General features: G+C 46.3%; 1 protein-coding gene across 11 annotated transcripts in view; it reads right to left on the reverse strand.

The window, feature by feature from the left end:
* Nucleotides 1-19,574, reverse strand: part of LOC125467583 (inactive ubiquitin carboxyl-terminal hydrolase 54-like) — a 124,101-nt gene that overhangs the window by 25,137 nt on the left and 79,390 nt on the right. For 10 of the 11 annotated variants that reach the window (XM_059640322.1, XM_059640328.1, XM_059640321.1 and 7 more), the window contains 5 exons: nucleotides 18,991-19,153; nucleotides 16,468-16,638; nucleotides 8,566-8,673; nucleotides 7,744-8,434; nucleotides 7,264-7,394 (listed from right to left, as the gene is read on the reverse strand). In XM_059640322.1, the coding sequence (XP_059496305.1) occupies nucleotides 7,264-7,394; nucleotides 7,744-8,434; nucleotides 8,566-8,673; nucleotides 16,468-16,638; nucleotides 18,991-19,153 (1,264 nt within the window). The remainder of the gene's footprint in view (nucleotides 1-7,263; nucleotides 7,395-7,743; nucleotides 8,435-8,565; nucleotides 8,674-16,467; nucleotides 16,639-18,990; nucleotides 19,154-19,574) is intronic. The other variant, XM_059640327.1, reaches the window with a different exon arrangement.

The raw sequence follows: 19,574 nt of genomic DNA on the forward strand, positions 1-19,574 counted from the left end.
AGTAGATTGGAGGTAAATCATATCAGTGTATGGTAGCACAAAGATTGACTTTTTCAGAAGTTCTGATAGAAACAAAATGTTCAGGAAATCTTTGAGGCCACTTCAAAGGTCAGCCCAGATGTTTGTGATGCTGGATTCCTGCTCATCTCTCGAGCAACCCCAAACCATCTTATGAGCAACTATATCTCTCTGAAGTCCAAACATGACAGGCACTACAGCCCGAATGCAAAATATAACTTTCTCATATCCAGCTATGAGCTAATATTTTTGAGTAGCTGCTGTGGCAAGTCGCAGAGTTTGTTCATTGGTTACATGTTAGAAATCCTGTTATTCTGATGAAATGAACAACAGAACAGGCTGCAACATGCTACCCAGCGATGTTCCTGACTCCAAGATCAATCAATGGGTGAATAAAGCTTTCAAATACTTAAAACAACTTCCACACAAGTGACTTTCACTAAGATACAATTGCTGCATTCTCCTCTAAGATGCTCAGTGGATGAAGTGTGGTCTCAATGAAGTAGAGGCACTTGCTGTAGGAATTCACCACCACTAGATGGTGCATGTGTCTTTTGCAGTAAATTACTCACTAATCCAGTTCTGTGACTGTAGGGCCTGGCTGGCAAAAACAAAGACCAATTAAACATCAACCAGCACCATCCAGGAATCTGGGCAGATTTGGGACAGTGTGAGCGGCTTAGCAAAGTAGTCATGTCAGTGAATACTAACTCTGGGGGCAGCTGTGGCATATCAGGAGGATTAACAGAAACAGGCCCAAAACATTAACATTCATTTTTTCTTCACAGATGCTGACAGCTTTTCCAGCAACTTCTGTTTTTGTCAACAGACACAGCAACAGGTATGGCTTTGCACAGAATTTATACAGTATACGTTGTTAAAAATTGAACGAAAATTATTATAGTCAAAATTTCAGTAACTGGGGGATCAGAATAATAATTTCGAACTAAACGATTAAGGAGCTATAATTTAGTTGACACAAGACAAAGCACAGGATATACTTCTCAAAGTTGAAAAATACTTGTATGTTTTATGTATGCAGTGAACAGCAGCTATGTCAAGTGGAGCCACTAGAACAGCACCACAGTGCAGCCACACTACAACTATCTTTCCTGTTAGCCTGGCAATCAACTTCAAGTTTAAATGCAGGAGTTAGGTCCAAACTAAGTTGTACACATCCTACCAGTAGGGTGGCCTGAATGAAGTTGAGGAACTAAAGTACTTAGCTCTGGTAACATTCTACGTTCATATCATTTGTGGCTGGTTTGTTTCAGTAGTACAAGCTGACCACATTAACGTACAAGCAATTTCCTGGCATTTGATGTATCTCAAAGGTGACGTGGCTAAAGAAGCAGCAGCACTACGGACCATAAGACTAACAACGGAATTCTGGAAATATGTCGTATGTTGGGGAGGCGGGGGGAGAAGAGAAGAGAGAGAAGGGGGGAGCAGAGTAAAAACACAATTGGTGTAACTGCTGTGCCATACAAGTGATTTTAACAATTCAAAGTGCACAAACCCAGAAGACCGGATTACAAATGCGTTTGAGAAAAAGCAAAATAAACATCAGGAAGCAAGATTGTATTGATAGGTGAAAACAGATAAGGGGAGGCTTGAGTGGAGCACAAGTGGCAGCATGGGTTGATTGGGTTAAATGACGTGTGCTGGATCACGTATGTTACAGAGATTGTTGAACTCAATCCCTACGGATGTCCTGGTAGCTGTCATGAGTACATGCAACTTCAGTATGTCATGAAAAGTCTGGTCAAAATCATGAACTGCTGTAAATATCACCGTTGGTTAAAAGAACATTTGATAAATGCAAAAAGGGCAAGTGATGACACAGCATCATCCTGTTGCGCTGGAACAAGACATGAAGTCAATTTGGGATAACAAAGCGTGGAGCTGGAGGAACATTAGCAGGCCAGGGACGCTGATGTTTGAGGTCTGGACCCTTCTTCAGAAATGGGGGGAGGGGAAGAGGGCTCTGAAATAAAGAGGAGGGGGTCGGTGATAGAAGGTGGATAGTAGAGCAGAGAGGTGGAAAGACGGACGGGTCAAGGAGGCAGAGATGAAGCTGGTAAAAGGTGTAGTGAGTGTAGGTAGGAACAAAGAACAAAGACAATTACAGAACAGGAACAGGCCCTTCGGCCCTCCAAGCCTGCGCTGATTCAGATCCTCTATCTAAACTTGTCGCCTATTTTCCAAGGATCTGTATTCCACTGCTCCCTGCCCATTCATGTAGCTGTCAAGATACATCCTAAATGCGCTATTGTGCCCGCTGACAATGCGTCCCAGGCACCCACCGTGTAAAGAACTTTCCATGCATATCTCCCTTAAACATTTCCCCTCTCACCTCGAAATCGTGACCCCTAGTAATTGAGACCCCACTCTGGGAAAAAGCTTCTTGCTATCCACCCTGTCTATACTACTCATGATTTTGTAGAACTCAATCAGGTCCCCCCTCAACCTCCATTTTTCTAACGTAAATAATCCAAATCTACTCAACCTCTCGTCAAAGCTAGCGCCCTCCATACCAAGCAACACCATGGTGAACCTCCTCTGCACCCTCTCCAAAGCATCCACATCCCTTTGGTAATGTGGCAATCATAACTGTATGCAGTATTCCAAATGTGGTCAAACCAAAGTCCTATACAACGGGAACATGACCTGCCAACTCTTGTACTCAATACGCCATCCGGTGAATGAAAGCACGCCGGATGCCATCTTGAACACTCTATCAACCGGCATTGCCACCTTCAGGGTACAGAGGACCTGAACACCCAAATCTCTCTGTGCATCAATTGTCCCCACGGCTTTTCCATTTGCCATATAGTTTGTTCTTGAATTGGATCTTCCAAAATGCATCACCTTGCACCTGGATTGAACTCCATCTGCCATTTCTCCGCCAAACTCTCCAATCTATCTATATTCTGCTGCATTCTTCAACAGTCCCCTTCACTATCTGCTACTCCACCAATCTTAGTGTCATCTACAAACTTGCTAAATCAGACCATCTATACCTTCCTCCAGATCATTTATGTATATCACAAGCAACAGTAGTCCCAGCACGGATCCCTGTGGAACACCACTAGTCACAGGTCTCCATTTTAAGAAACTCCCTTCCACTACAACAGTCTCCTGTTGCCCAGCTAGTTCTCTATCCAACTAGTGAGTATACCCAGGACCCCATGCGACTTCACTTTCTCCTTCAGCCTACCATGGGGACCCTTATCAAACACCTTCCTGAAGTCCATGTATATGACATCTACAGCCCTTCCCTCATCTATCAATTTTGTTACTTCCTCAAAGATTTCTACCAAGTTGGTAAGACATGACCTTCCCTGCACAAAACCATACTTTCTATCACTAATAAGCCCATTTTCTTCCAAATTAAAATAGATCCTATCCCTCAGTATCTTCTCCAGCAGCTTCCCCATCACTGATGTCAGGCTCACCAATCTATAATTACCTGGTTATCCTTGCTCCCCTTCTTAAGCAAGGGGACAACATTAGCAATTCTCTGGGACTTCACCCATGCTCAAAGATATCTGTTAAGGCCCTGGCTATTTCCTCTCTCACTTCCCTCACTAACCTGGGATAGATCCCAACCGGACCTGGGGACTGGTGACCCTAATGCCTTCTTAGGATACTCAACACCTCTCACCTCCTTATGCCAACTTGACCTAGAGTAATCAAACATCTATCCCTAACCTCAACATCCATCATGTCCCTCTCCTCGGTGAATACCGATGCAAAGTACTCATTAAGAATCTCACTCATTTTGTTTGACTTCTCGCATTACTTCCCTCCTTTGTCTTTGAGCGGGCCAACCCTTTCTCTAGTTACCCTCTTGCTCCTTACGTACGAACAAAAGGCTTTGGGATTTTCCTTAACCCTGTTTGCTGAAGATATTTCATGACCCCTTTTAGCCTTCTAAACTCCTCATTTCAGATTGGTCCGACTTTCCTGATATTCTTCCAAAGCTTCGTCTGGTTTCAGTTGCCTAGACCTTATGTATGCTTCCTTTTTCTTCTTTGCTAGTCTCACAATTTCACCTGTCATCCATGGTTCCCTAATCTTGCCCTTTCTATCCCTCATTTTCACAGGGACATGTCTGTCTTGCACTCTAATCAACATCTCTTTAAAATCCTCCCACATATCAAATGTGAATTTACCCTCAAACATGTGCTCCCAATCCACATTCCCCACAAATTTTGCGAGAGTTGGCCTTCACCCAATTTAGCACTCTTCCTTTGAGACCACTCTCATCTTTGTCCATGAGTATTCTAAAACTTACACAATTGTGATCACTCTTCCCAAAGTAATCCCCTCCTGAAACTTCAGCCACCTGGCCAGGCCCATTGCCCAATACCAGGTCCAGTATGGCCCTTTCCCAAGTTGGACTATTTACATTTTGCTCTAGAAAACCCTCCTGGATGCTCCGTATAAATTCTGATCCATCTAAACCCCTAACACTAAGTGAATTCCAGTCAATATTGGGAAAAATAAAACACCACCTTGGTGCTCCTACATCTTTCCATAATCTATCCACATATTTGTACCTGTATCTCACGCTCGCTGTTGGGAGGCCTCTTGTACAGCCCAAACATTGTTACCGCACCCTTCCTATTTCTGAGCTCTGCCCATATTGCCTCATTGCTCGAGTCCTCCATAGTGCCCTCCTTCAGTACAGCTGTGATATCCTCTTTGACCAGTAACACAACTCCTCCACCCCTTTTACCTCCATCTCTATCCCGCCTGAAGCATCTAGATCCTGGGATATTTAGTTGCCAGTCATGACCTTCCCTCAGCCAAGTCTCAGTAATAGCAATAACATCACCGTCCCAGGTACTAATCCAAGCCCTAAGTTCATCTGCCTTACCTGCTATGCTTCTTGCATTAAAACAAATGCGTCTCAGACCACCTGTCACTTTGCCTACTCTTCCCCTTACTCACACTGACTTCATTATCTAGTTTCTTACAGGCTTTAGTTATTACCTCTTTTCTGTCCACTAACCTCCTCAGCTGGTTCCCAGCTCCCTGCTACATTAATTTAAACCCTCCCCAACAGCGTTAACAAAAGCGCATCCAAGGACATTGGTTCCAGTCCTGCCCAGGTGTAGACCGTCCGATTTCTAATAGACCCACCTCTCCCAGAACTGGTCCCAATGTCCCATAAATCTGAACCCCTCCCTCCTGCACCATCTCTCAAGCCACTCATTTATACTGCCTATTCTTTCATTTCTACTCTGACTAGCACGTGACACTGGTAGCAATCCAGAGATTACTACCTCTGAGGTCCTACTTTTTAAACTTGGCTCCTAACTCCTTAAATTTTGCTTCTAGGACCTCATACCGTTTACTACCTATATTATTGGTGCCTATATGCACCACAACAGCTGGCTGTTCACCCTCCCCCTTCAGAATATCCTGCAGTTGATCTGAGACATCCCTGACCCATGCACCTGGGAGGCAACATATCATTCGACAGTCTTGTTTTTGACCACAGAACCGCCCATCTACTCCCCTTACAATTAAATCCCCTAGGACTATAGCCCTTCCACTCTTTTTCCCGCCCTTCTGTACAGCAGAGCCAGCTACGGTGCCATGAACCTAGCTACTGCTGCCTTCTCCTGGTGAGCCATCTCCCCCAGCAGTTTCCAAAACAGCACATCTGTTTTGGAGAGAGATGACCACATGGGACAGCTACACTGGCTTCTGGTCACCCATTCCCTTTCTCCCTCAGCAATCCTAATCTGCAGTGTGACCAATTTGCTAAAGATGCTATCCTCAGCATCGTGGATGCTCCAAAGTGAGTCCATCTGCAGCTCCAGAGCCATCATGTGGTCTAACAAAAGCCACACCTGGACACAGCTCCTGCACATGCAGGAGTCAGGGACATCAGCCGCATCCCTGAGCTCCCACATTGAGCAAGAGGAGCATAACACGGGTCTGGGATCTCCTGTCATTTTTACTCTTAAGCTTAGCTTAGTCCTACTATAATATCAAACAATAGATAAGGTGAAATGAAAAAAAAATTACCAATCACTACTTAACAGCGCACGATAAATAAAAAAGAAAAACCTTACCTTATCAACACAGCACAGAGTCTTTTTTTTGATAAGAGGAGAGCGGGTGGGAGACCCTACATGTGCAGTGTCTTGGGTTTAGCCACTGCCCAAATATAATCAGTTCACTCACCTTCCCAGAGCGCAACTGACTGCTCCCACTCAGCTCCGCTGCCCAAATGAAGAACTTACCTTCTCAGCAGCCCCTGGTCCTCGCTCTCACCGCTCCCACTGCTGCTGCAAACATGCAGGTTGGGATGGGGATTGGTGAGTAAGAAGACACACAGGGACGGATAGGTAGGAGGGAAGACAGACATGTCAAGGAGGCAGGGAAGGGAGGTGGGGCTGGTCTTGGGATTAGGTTGGGGGTGGGAAAAGTTTGAAGCTTGTAAGGTCCACATTGAGACCATTGGGTTGTAGGGTTCCAAGGCAAAATGACGTGCTGTTTCTCTAGTTTTCTCTAGCAATTTGGATGCTTCTCCTCCCTCTTGATACAAAACAAAATGAGCTTGATTCAACTCAGTCCAATTCCTGATAAACCAAGACACACAAATGCTTGAAGGTCATATCAGGTCAGCTTCTGTCGGGTGACAGAGATACAATTCCCGCTGGCATTAACAAACCCATATAAGTCAATTCCTTAGTAGAGTAGGCTTTCCATAATCATTGGCTATTGAAACAGAACTCAGGTTGTGGCCCATTAGAAGAACATTGCACTATTCTTGTAAAGATATAGTAATATGTAATACAAATTACCAATTGTTTGAAGAGATGAAATGGAAGGATTTTTCCAATAGGCACATTTTCTCAAAACTACTGTTCAGCAGAGCGGAATCAACGAGTCCATATCATGAGTCACGGAACACATTGCTTCGTTTTTAAATTTTAGAAAAGCAACACCCAAGCAATAGTTATTTCTTCAACAAAAAGATGGTCAAGCCTATCAGGAAATGTTTTAACATCTAACTGCAAGCATGTTCAAACAAATAACACACAATCCTTTTAACAGAAATATTTGACAAAAAACTTCAAAATTTTTAAAGTAGTAAAAGGGGAAAAAGTTGATGCCATTTTGTAATGACATCCTAGGCAAGCAGAACACAGTACACTTTCAATCCAATTTACCTCCATTGAAAAAAGATGCACAATATAATGATACAAAAGATTTTCTTACTGAAACTTTGCTGCATGTTCAGCCAGCTCTTCGAGGCTGTCAATTCCTGCTGTAAGGCATTGCTACTCTTTGACTTGGGAACAGTTTTCCACGAAGGACCAGAACTGATGGGTTTCTTGGCATTTGCTTCCCTATAAATAGAGCAGAACATGCCATATTTCAAAGAAATTGACATTCACTGTACCATACACGTGTCCACTTAGGCTATCAGATAACAGCAATTATCACTGGTATATTGGAAGTGAAAACAAATCGAGGCTGTAGGCAAACAGAAGTGTAATATTCCAATGGAGGTCAAACAGCAGGCATAAAACAAGGCTGTATTTTTATGATATATTAAGGTGGTATAATTTATTCTGTTTGTACATGTAGAGTCATTGTGATGGAGCATCCATTTTAACGTACAGTGTAAAGCAAAATGGAATATGATCTTCAGGTCCAACAATCAAAAAACGGTAAGTAACTGGAATACTGATTTACCTGAAAGGATTGGTACTCAAGTTTTGTACTCCACCAGGAATCCCATCAGTAACTGAAGCATCCAAACTTATTGGACTGTTGCTATTGCGCTCACTGCTCTCGTAGCCGGACTCCATTCTCTGAATGAAACATTCATTTTCTGCCGATCTATGGATTCCTGTTTGTTGCACACTTCTACCAGGATGCCCAGCCTTTTCATATCTGTCATTACTTAAGTTTACACCTTTTCCTTCATTCTTGGTGTTGTCCAATGTCAAAGCAGCACTTCCAGCTCCAACTGAACTTTCAGTCTTATTGTGGTTATAATCCTTTATGTCATCCTCGGATGGTGTATTTAACTGCATGTAACGTGGAACTCTCCTTTTCTCTTTTGTGAAAATGCTGTCAATATTGAGAACCTCTCGTTTGGGTTTCCACGAGTAGGTTTTTGACCTGCTTGATGAGCTTGATTTGGATTCACTGCTGGTGCTTTCTGTTTCCCAGTCTCGTGACTGTCCACCTGACATTCGAAGACCATCATTATCTATACGGTCTGCCATTTTTGCTGGCAATGATTTGCTGTTACTTGGGTCTTGGTTATGGGAAGGTCGATTATGAATTATATTGCTCATGGTTTCTCTGAAGTCCTTTAATCTACTAGTAGGTGGTTTTGGTCCAGTTCTTGGGGCTTGCTTCTCTTTCAGGGTTTCACCTACAGACATGAAAGGCAGAAAGGCTGAAGCATGCACAGGAGCAGCACCTCATTTGCAAGCACTCACTGCACTGCACTTACAATTTATAGCACTTTTGCAACTGGGGCTCTAGACAGATTTCTTTCCTTACCTTCACTATGATAACCACAGGATGGAACTTCTTCTGATTTCTCAGTCTTCCCTCGATTATCAGGGTGCCTTGGTCGGCTGGAACTCCGTCTTCTTTCCACCGAAATCCCTTTTTTGAAAGGAAGTTTATAATTAGCTTCACTGTCTGTATGATGTCCTGAGACAAACTATCAACGTCAAAATAAAAGGAATAACTTTTAAAGAAAGAACTGTGCAAGACATGGAAAACTCATTTGATTCCACGTGCCCAATTCACTGAGTAACATGACCCAGGGTGCATGACCATAACATTTTTGCATTATCAATCGTGTCGATGGTTGGTAATTTATACTATAGTTGGTGATCTCATATTTGTCATGCATTCAGCTCTCCTTACTACCAATATAATTGGTTTTGATAGCAGATCAGCATCCACAAACGTAACGTTTCAGTAGCTGTTTCAGATTTCTGTGATTTTGCTAACTATATCTTCCTATCTGTATAATCTATTCCAAGCTTCCTGAGTCATGTTGCATTTAAGTACTAAATATTACATTAGGCACAATTTTTATCTTGGAAACAATAAAAAAGCCCCCTCAAAGTAAAACTGTATACGCATTAGCAGAAAAGTTTTATCTTTAGGAAGAACAATCAGCCAGTTCACTATGCCTGACCTGCAATGAAATCCCATCATCATGGCCAAGGGCGTTCAACCCGAATAACCGAGAAATCCACACCACCTCACAATGTGTGCCCATGTCCAAGTCTCTTCAGTTAGGCTTCCATCCCTACCACAAAGTAATCCAAACCAATGTCACAGATCTGCACTACTTTGTGTCGTCCTGTCTACGGTCCAAGAGTACCTCCCTTCTCTAATCTTAATCACTATTAAGCGGTTCAGTGGAATCACTCACACTTGGCTCTACTATCCGATGATGAAAGCAGTGGTATCTGCAGCATCAATTTCTCTTCCCCTGCAGCTTTTGCACGTGTGCAGATAACACCCAGTTCAATCTGTCCATTATTTCTGTGAACTTCTCCAGGACCACTATGCTTGTCCATTACCTAGTTCTGAAAGAGTCACGATTTCCTTCAATTGTAAGACTGGCATTATAATAGTCTTTCACAAAAAATAGTCTGGCCACAAAATCTACACATCATTATTTCCAGTGTCCTCCCCAGGTGAGCCAAAATCTTTCAACCTTGTCGACTCAACGTACCCTTAGCTAGCGAGTTTTGAGAAGATTTGTAGCTCAGGTTGAGTTTTTGGATGTGAGTTTGCTTGTTGACCCCACACAGACAACAAGCAAAATGAAAGTCATCTACAAAATACCTTGCCAGAACTGTGACAAGCACTACATTGGACAAACAGGCAGAAAGCTAGCCACCAGGATACATGAACATCAACTAGCCACAAAAAGACATGACCCACTATCACTCATATCGTTACATACAGATGAGGAAGGACACGACTTTGATTGGGACAACACATCCATCCTGGGACAAACCAAACAGAGACATGCACGAGAATTCCTAGAAGCATGGCATTCCAACCAGAACTCCATCAACAAACACATTGATTTGGAGCCCATCTACCATACTCTGAGGGGGGGAAAAAAACACAGGAAATGACATCACCAACCCAAGGAAACCTAACCAGATAAATAGAAAGCAGGACATTACACCAGTGCTTCGTCGGAGGCTCATTGTTGATATTACCTAGAATGGTGACAAAACATCTGGGAACAAACCTTCAAGCTCAGTGAACCAGCTTACATCTGGAACAAAATAAAGAACCACTCTCTCGTGGACCGAGAGAAGGAGAGTGCTGTCTTGGAAGTGAAAGGAGGACGTCGGGTTGGCTGTGCACCCTTGCAACCGGTGGATCTTAATGCTGGCTTCGGCCTAACGCTGGTTCGGGGGAGCAGCCAACCTGCACCAATGGCTGCGGCAAGTGCTCGTGCCCCAGGTCAGGGGGTCCGGAACACCATCCGTGTTTCTGTAAAGAAGGTGGATGAAGGTGCACCTGTGGACCGCACCTTCTTCGTGAAGAGGGTCCTGTTGGACTGTTGTGGGTTCGCTGCTGCGGACATTTACTGCCTGCAGGATTTCCCGGGAGGAGGTTTTTACGACGTGACCTTCAGGAGCGCCAAGCTTTGCGAGCGCTTCCTGGAGGTTTTCAAGGAGAAAGGAGGTGAGGGCCCCCTCTCTGTATTGACCGCTGTCCCGCTGTTTGTGATGCCAGCGCAGAGGAGCCGTATGGTGACTGTACATACGTACAACCCGCATGTGCCAGCAGTTGATGTCCTGACCTTCCTCGGAAGGTATGTGAAGGTGGAAGGGGACCTAACTGACATCATGGACCCCTTTGGCATCTGGACGACTAAGAGGCAGGTCAAGGTGACGCTGAGGATGGGCGCGGGCGGGAATGTTGTATACCCACCGTCAGGCTTCGCGATCGGCGGGAGCAAGGGCTACCTGACCTATGCAGGGCAACCTAAAGTCTGCCATGCCTGTGGCAGGTCAGGTCACGTGGCGGCCGACTGCAAAGCCACCATCTGCAGGAACTGCAGGGAGGAGGGACACCTTGCAAAGGATTGCCCACAAGAGAAAAGCTGCAACCTTTGCGGGGAAGCGGGCCACCTCTATAGGGCATGCCCGCGGCGGGAGACCACCTACGCCCAGGTTGCCGGCAGGGGCAATGCGGGGCCAGCCCCCCCCGGAGGAGAGGAAGGCACCAGGGCCCAGCAAGGACCCCACTAATGTGCAGGAGGGCCAGGCCGTGCAGGAGGGCCCAGCCCCGCAGGATGGGCCCGAGGCCAGCAAAGCACCCCTGCAGGCTCCGATCCCCGTCGACAATCCGGAGTCCATGGAGGCGGCGACAGGCGACCCAGGGGAGTGGACAACAGTCCGGAAAGCAAGGAGGAAGGTGCATCGACGGACCCAGGAACCGCAACCATCAGGCGGGAAGAGGCAGCTACAGGGGGGTTATAAGAGCTCCTCTGACGAGGGGAATTCGGAGAGGGCCCACCCGAAGCAGAAGTTAAAGATCTCAAGGGGGAAGGAAAGCAGCACCCCGCTTCCAGGTGACGGAGGCGTCCTGAGGCTCCCTCCGACACCCAGTCAAGTGCCGCTGGAGCACTGGAGGGCCCCCCGGAACTTCCAGGCGGGAAGGAGGAAACAGCGCCTCCCCAGCCTGACCCGGAGCCGGACCCTCCTGCCTCCACACCCCTGACGGGGGGATGCCACCCGGAAGGCAGCACGGACGGTTTCCTGAGCCCGGACAGCGTCCAGCAGTTAGCCCGGGCAATGGGCATGAAGGGACAGATGGAGGGGCTGGACCTTGGACTTGGGGAGGGTACTGCGGTCACTGCCCACAATGGAGGTACGAGTTGCGAGCATTAATGTGCGCAGCGTCAAGTCAACCGCAAGATGTGTGTCCACGTTGGCCTACCTGACCACCATCAAGGCGGACCTCCTGTTTCTGCAGGAGTGCGGGATACCACACCTCGGCAGGTACGGGAAATGGTCCGGCGCCTGGACCTGTGGGCCTTCGATCTGGTCGGGGGGTAACGACTGTCGCTCCTCGGGCCTAGCTATTCTGCTGCGGGGGCGCAACTTCACCATCTCTCAAGTTCAGGAGGTGGTGGGGGGGGGGGGGGGGCACCTCCTAGTGGCTGACATCACCTATAGGAACGCTCCCCTGAGGCTGATCAACATGTACGCCCCAGCGGTACGGAGTGAGCGGTTGGCCGTCATGCAGTGGCTTCCACCCCTGCTGGCTATGTCCAGGCCGGTCATCCTAGGTGGAGACTTCAACTGCATCATTGATGCAGATGGAAGATCCGGCGTGGGGACAGCGGGTGGGGTGAGTCAACTGGACGTCACGTCCAGATTCCTGATGGGCACGGTGAAGGACGCCAAGCTGCTCGATGTCTTCAGCACCCCTGCAGACAGAGCGCAGCAGAGGTACACCTGGTCGCGGCCAGACGGGTCTATCCGCTCAAGGATAGACTTCCTGTTTGTGTCACGGACGTTCTCGGTCAGGTCCACCGGCGTCGAGCCGGTGTTCTTCTCTGACCACTGCCTCCTGCTGGCCGACTGTCACTTACATGATGACCAGCCAGCTGGCAAGGGGACATGGAAGCTCAACACGACTCTGTTGACCCCAGAGAACGTCGAGGAGCTTAAGAGGGAGTACGCCGGTTGGAGAACCGTGAAACCCCTCTGAGTCTCCAGGCGACTGGTGGGAGACGGTGAAGGAGAACATCAACAGGTTCTTTGTCCTCAAGGGTGTTCAGAAGGCAAGAGAGAGGCGGGGAAAGCTGTCGCGACTCCAGAAAAGGGTGCAGAACCTGCTCCTTCTGCAGTTGATGGGGGTCGATGTCACGGAGGACCTCCGCGAGGTGAGGGGCCAGCAAGCCTCGCTCTTCGTCGCAGAGGCCTCCCGGATAATCTTCCGGTCCAGGGTCCGCTCTGTGGAGCGGGACGAGACGTGCTCGCGTTTCTTCTTTCAGAAGGTGCACAAAGAGAGCTCTGTGCTTAGCCGGCTGAAGGAGGACGACAGCTCGGTGACGTCGTCTCGGCCCGACATTTTGAGGATCAGCAGATCCTTCTATGCCGGACTGTACGACACGAAGCCCACAGACAGCACGGCCTCCGAGTCGTTCCTGTCGTCTATCACGGAGGTCTTGGACGATGGCACGAGGGAGTGGCTGGACCGGCCGATATCCCTGGACGAGCTGACCAGAGCTCTCAAGTCCTTGCAGAGGAATAGGACTCCCGGAAGCGACGGCTTACCAGTCGAGCTGTATTCCACTCTGTGGGGCCTGGTCGGCCAGGACCTGCTGGAGGTGTACGATAGTGAGCTTCGGGCAGGGGAAATGTGCAAGTCCATGAGGAAGGGCATCATCACCCTCATTTACAAGAGGAAGGGGGAAGAGGGAAGAAATTAAGAATTGGCGTCCCATTTCACTTTTGAACGTGGACTACAAAATCCTGGCCAAGGTCATAGCCAACCGGGTCAGGTCTGTTATGGAGTCAGTGATTCACCCTGACCGAACCTGTGCTGTGCCGGGCAGGAAGATCGCTGAGAGCCTCGCGCTCATCAGGGATACGATCGCATACGTACAGGACAGGCGGGTGGACACCTGCCTCGTCAGCCTGGACCAGGAGAAGGCCTTCGACAGGGTCTCTCGTGCTTACATGAGGGACGTCCTCTCCAAATTGGGGTTTGGGGAGGGCATCCGCAATTGGATCCGGTTGCTCTGCACCAACATCGTTAGCGCAGTCTCGATCAACGGGTGGGAATCAGACAGTTTTCCTGTTAGATCTGGAGTCAGGCAGGGCTGCCCGCTCTCTCCTGCCTTGTTCGTGTGCTGTGTGGAGCCCTTCGCCGCATCCATCAGGAAGGACTTGAGCTTGAAGGGCGTGACTATCCCAGGCAGCGTAGACCTTCAGGTCAAAACCTCCCTGTATGTGGACGATGTCGCTGTCTTCTGCACCGATCGTCGGTCGGTGAGTAGACTGTTGGACATCTGCGGCCAGTTTGAACTGGCCTTGGGTGCCAAAGTCAATAGGGGTAAGAGCGAGGTCATGTTCTTCGGGAACTGGGACGACCGCTCCTTCGTCCCCTTCACCGTCAGGACAGACTACCTGAAGGTGCTGGGTGTTTGGTTTGGTGGAGCTGGGGTGTGCACTAAGACTTGGAGGAGCGTATCACCAAATTGAAGCAGAAGCTGGGCAGGTGGACGCTCCGGTCCCTCTCCATCGCGGGTAAGAACCTGGTTGTCAGGTGCGAGGGGCTTTCGGTACTGTCGTATGTGGCGCAGGCCTGGCCTATTCCTTGGACCTGCGCCACTGCAGTCACCCAGGCCATCTTCCTCTTCATTTGGGGGTCGAGGATGGACCGGGTCCGCAGGGACACCACGTACAAAGACCTGGAAAACGGGGGAAAGGGCGTACCGAACGCCACCCTCGCCCTGACGGCTACCTTTGTGTGCGGCTGCATCAAGCTGTGCGTAGATCCTCAGTACGCAAACACCAAGTGTCACTACTTACTGAGGTTCTACCTGTCCCCGGTGTTGTGAAGGACGGGCCTGGCCTCGTTGCCGCGGAATGCTCCGAGTAGTTGGACCGACCCGTACCACCTGTCCTTCGTGGAGAAATTTTTGAAAAGAAACACCTTTGACCACAAGGCCGTCAGGCAGTGGTCAGCACGTAGTATCCTCGGGACCCTTCGGGAAAAGGAGAGGGTGGATCCCGTCGTGTGGTTCCCCACGCAGACTGCCAAAGTCGTTTGGCAGAATGCCTCATTGCTAGAACTTTCAAACAAGCACAAGGACATTGCTTGGCTGGCGGTGAGAGGGGCTCTGCCAGTGAGATCCTTTATGCATGCCCGGAATCTCTGCGCCACCGCACGCTGCCCTCGAGGTGGCTGCGGGGGGGACGAGACTGTCGATCACCTCCTTCTGGAGTGTGCCTGTGCGCAGGAGGTCTGGAGGGGATGCAGTGGTATTTGTCGAGGTTCGTCCCGAGCAGATCCGTGACGCGGGACTCCGTGCTCTACGGGCTGTTTCCGGGGACGCACACCGAGACCAACATCAACTGCGCCTGGAGGACCATCAATGCCATGAAAGACGCTCTTTGGTCTGCCCGCAACTTGCTGGTCTGCCAGCTGAAAGAACTGACCCCGACCGAGTGTTGCAGACTGGCGCACTCCAAGGTCCAGGACTACGTGCTGAGGGACGCGCTAAAGCTTGGGGCAGCCGCTGCCAAGGCGCGGTGGGGAAAGACCACCGTATGAACCCCCTCGTCCAGAATAGGAAAAAGAACCCTATCTGGTAACTGGGCCCAGCTGGCGCCTTCCCCAACTGGTCAGGGGGCCAACGGGGACTGTGGGGGGTGACGACTGCCGGGGTATTTTCTTTGCTTTGTTTTTTTTTCCTTCTTTGTTTTTTTCCTTTAGTTGGTGTATGTACTCCCTGGGCAACCCGGAGCGGCTTGCATGACTGGGTAGGTGTGTAAATATGTTTTATTTTTTGTACATCTTACGAATAAAGTATATTTTTTCAAATAAAAAAAAGGTGACGAAACGTCTGAAAACTAACCTTCTAGCTCAGCGAGCAAACTCACATCCAAAGTACCCTTATTAAGTGCCAGATGTAATATCCTCATCATTACAACGGTCAACTCGTTCCAGAGCTATTACACTAACCCTTTACCCAAAAGCTACTTGTTGAGACTAGGCACTATCTATTTTGAATATACACCAGGGTATATTCAACATTTTCTGGGTTACCTGCAGCCCTTACAGAAAAATTTCATTTCCCAACAACAGGTTCCCCATTCCCTGTCCGTTAACCTGCTAGATTTACCCCACCACAGCAAGCAGTGAACAATTTAACATCAAAACCAACAAGTGAAATGTAAGTGATCGAAGTGCAGCTAACAGACGTGGTAATTAATTGTTATAGTGACCAGGTTACTGACATCAAAACAGTTATCAAGGTTTTATGGAGATTATTTTGGCTGACCCCACTATTTTAATACTAGGTACCGAATTAATTCCACACGGCAAAAGACTGCATTAGCTAATTTGTTTGTATTTATGCAAAACAAGTTAAAAAGTGCAAAGTTCAAATTTCAAGCCCTTCAATGGGACATGTATTCACAAAATATTATTTATACCTCAAAAGTGTCTTAAAACATTCTGAAGGCTCAGTGAGTTGGCAATTTAAGAGACCTGGATCAACTTAATTTCAGCTTTTATTACACTTCTATTTTCAGTATCCACTGTACAAATTTCCTTTGCTGAAATTACAATCCTATATTACCTTAATTTAGTGCACTTTGCCAGGATCTGTACTGCGAGAGATTGATTTTCTGTTCTTTGGGCTACATTTCAATTCCAAATTTATAGTACCTGTATCCCTGCTGCTTTGAGAGGCTGTATCGTTCTCCATGTTATAAATCACTGTACCCTGTGAGTCAGAGGAGAAACGGCTGACCGCAGACTCATGATGGCTGTGTTTGTAATGGTAGCTGTCATTAGAAGAATCTGTCCTGCTGTCACTCGATATAGATGGTTCTCTTCCTACACAAAGAAATGCCATAAAATCATGGTTCAGTAAGACCATCCACAACTCATCGCCAGTTACTGTTACACTTGCTATCTAAATCAGCTTTAAATCACCAGTTTCGGCAAACATTTTCAAGTGAGTGAAATTTAGCAAAGGAAACACAAGTCTTTTCACTATACAACAATCTTGCATCCATGAACCAATTCTTAATCTACACACAAGGCTTTCAAGCTCCGCAATTTAAGGGAAGGCTTCAAAAAACTGTAACTATTAAAGGTAAGTGCGCAGAAATCAATTTAAAGGAAAGAGAACCCAAACATTGTGCTTAGCGAATAAACACTTCATACAGATTTCACCCAAACTTCAGTTTATATCATTTGGAAAGTCACAAATCATAATTAAGCAAGTCTCAATCTCAAGATCCTAAAATAATAACAAAAAGTCAACAAAGAACAGTAATGAAAGGTTTGTAATCTTCCATTGTGAATTTATTGGTCTGGACAGAGATTGGACATGACAAATGTAGGGTAACAAATGAGCACAAGTGTAACATGCAGTTAACAACTTCTCCTCCCTCACTAGTGTCAGAAGTACAATTTTTACTTGAGTCCAATTCCATTGGCACCTGTTGCCCTGGGATATATTACTTCTCAGACAGTCTCTCATTCTTATTGTAGTCTTATCAGTCAGTGCTGTGATCAGGCCCGATTCTGTCAATATCCAACATTCTCCTGTGAACAACTCTTGTGCCTAGCTTGTGGATCACATCCCAACCAACAGTGTGGAGGATAACTCAACGGCAAGCTGAAACCTAATAACAGTACAGATTGGGATCAAAATGATGCATCTCAGGAACAATGGCGGTGCATCTAACAATGGTGCATTTTTAGCATGATGTCAAAGTTTTTTTTGTGGGCATTGCCTAACTCTTTTTATTTTATGACAACAAACAAGCAGATAATTTGCTCCCATGATCCCATTGATGACATTCTGAACCACCTTCAAAAAAAAGCCTGAGGAAATTTCGCAATTTTTTTTTAAAACAAAAGGAAGGTACTGCTCACATTCTCACAAGTGATGTCAAATATTCCCAAAACCAAAAAAAAATTCTGTGGACAGTTGGTGAACATTTGAAAAAACCTGATTGTTTTCACAAGGCATGTAAACCAAGCTCACAACATAAAAGCAACATTTATACTTCAATTTTTAAGAATTAATTCATGCAATACAGTCAGTGATCATAAGGCAAGCATATTTTCCCCAACCCTCTTTTCCTTTGAGTCACTGGTGGAGGGTCACCTTCATGAACTGCTGCAGTCCATTTGGTGCTGTTAGACAGGAAAGCTCAGGAGTTTGAACCCATGACTACGAAGGAACAGTAGTCGATTCCCAAACTGGGAGGATGTGTGGTTTGTAAAAGAATTTGGAATTACAGCACTCTGACATTCCTATTCCTGCAAACATCCATGATGAGTCAAATTCAACCAGAGACTTTATTCACTCACGAATAATCATACAATTGTAGAATGTGACAGTATAGGAGCAAGTTATTTTGCCTATTTAGTTTTTGCTAGCTCCAACAGCAGTTGAGCAAGTCCCAATGTCCTGCCTTTACACAAAACCCCAAAACTTTTCCCCCTTTAGTTACCCCCTAAAGTTGTCTTTTGAAAGCGAAGAATGTACTAGATTTTATTTGTACTAGACTGCATTCTGGTTCTAAACATCCGTTAGACAGAAAAAGGTTTCTCATGTCATTGCCGGATCTTTTGCCAATCACTTAGCACTGATTTAACCTGTCCTAATGTCTCTAATCCACTCACATGATTGAAGTTCCTCATGCTGGAATCATTCTCATTCAACTTTTCTGCACTTCCCCGAATGCTTTCTTTCCAGAATTGCACACACTACTTCGGTTGAGATAACTGTAACTTCTCGGCTTTTGGACTCGATGTCTCTGTTAAAGCCTTGGATGCTGTGCATTTTTTAACTGCTCTTTTAACCTTTCCTGCCACCTTCAACACTGCTCCAACACCCCCTTTAGAGTTGTAGTCTTTATTTTATATTATCTCTGTGTTCTTCCTACCAAAATGAATCACTTCTTTTCTGTATTTAATTTCATTTAATTATTGTCTGCCCATTCTTCCAAACTATGCCCTTTTGAAATTTTACACTATCGTCCCCACAGTTCATAATCTGCCCAGATGCCTCATGATTTTGTAAACCTCCACCAAAATTCTGATCAATGTTCTCTTCTCCACGGAGAACAGCCCAACTTTGCCAAATTATTCAAGTAACTGAAGTCACTCATCCCAGAAACTATTCCTGTAAACCTTTTTAATATCTTTAACATTATACATTATAATTACCTGAATCTTCACTGTCGTAACAGGTCCTGTATTGATGAGAATCTGCTAGGGACAGATCCTGCACAGATACAGGAGTGCCTCTTGGATCTGCATATAGTAATAGTAACGGTTGATAGTGGCTCTTAATGCATCTGGTCACTACGTCCTTCCACTTCGGTCCAATCTAAATTGAAAGTACGAAAAATTGCAACACTGGAGTTGTTACTGTACTGCCTTATCCGCACAAACTGTTTCAAGTTTTGTGAAACTGGCATTCATGATCCAAATATGTCTAAAAATATGGCCTTCATAAAACTTAAATTGTATTTAGTCTTGTTACGTGTTAACTTATTTTCGACTGTTTGCAGGGTAGGAGAACTGGATCTAAAACCGCTTACAACAATCGCGCAGGAGCAACATTTTTCATTGGCAATCTCAACTAAGAATTGCGTATCAAGGTAAAGTGGAAACTTCAAAGATCACTAAATTTACCCTAAGAAAAAGACTGCATTGTCACAGATATATTTAGTCAATATTGATTACAAACAGTAACTCCTTCTGGTGATGTGGTTCTCAATTAAACACTGCTGAATTCAGCTGAAATT

This window comes from Stegostoma tigrinum, chromosome 37 (assembly GCF_030684315.1).
Source record: "Stegostoma tigrinum isolate sSteTig4 chromosome 37, sSteTig4.hap1, whole genome shotgun sequence".
Taxonomy (NCBI): Eukaryota; Metazoa; Chordata; class Chondrichthyes; order Orectolobiformes; family Stegostomatidae; genus Stegostoma; species Stegostoma tigrinum.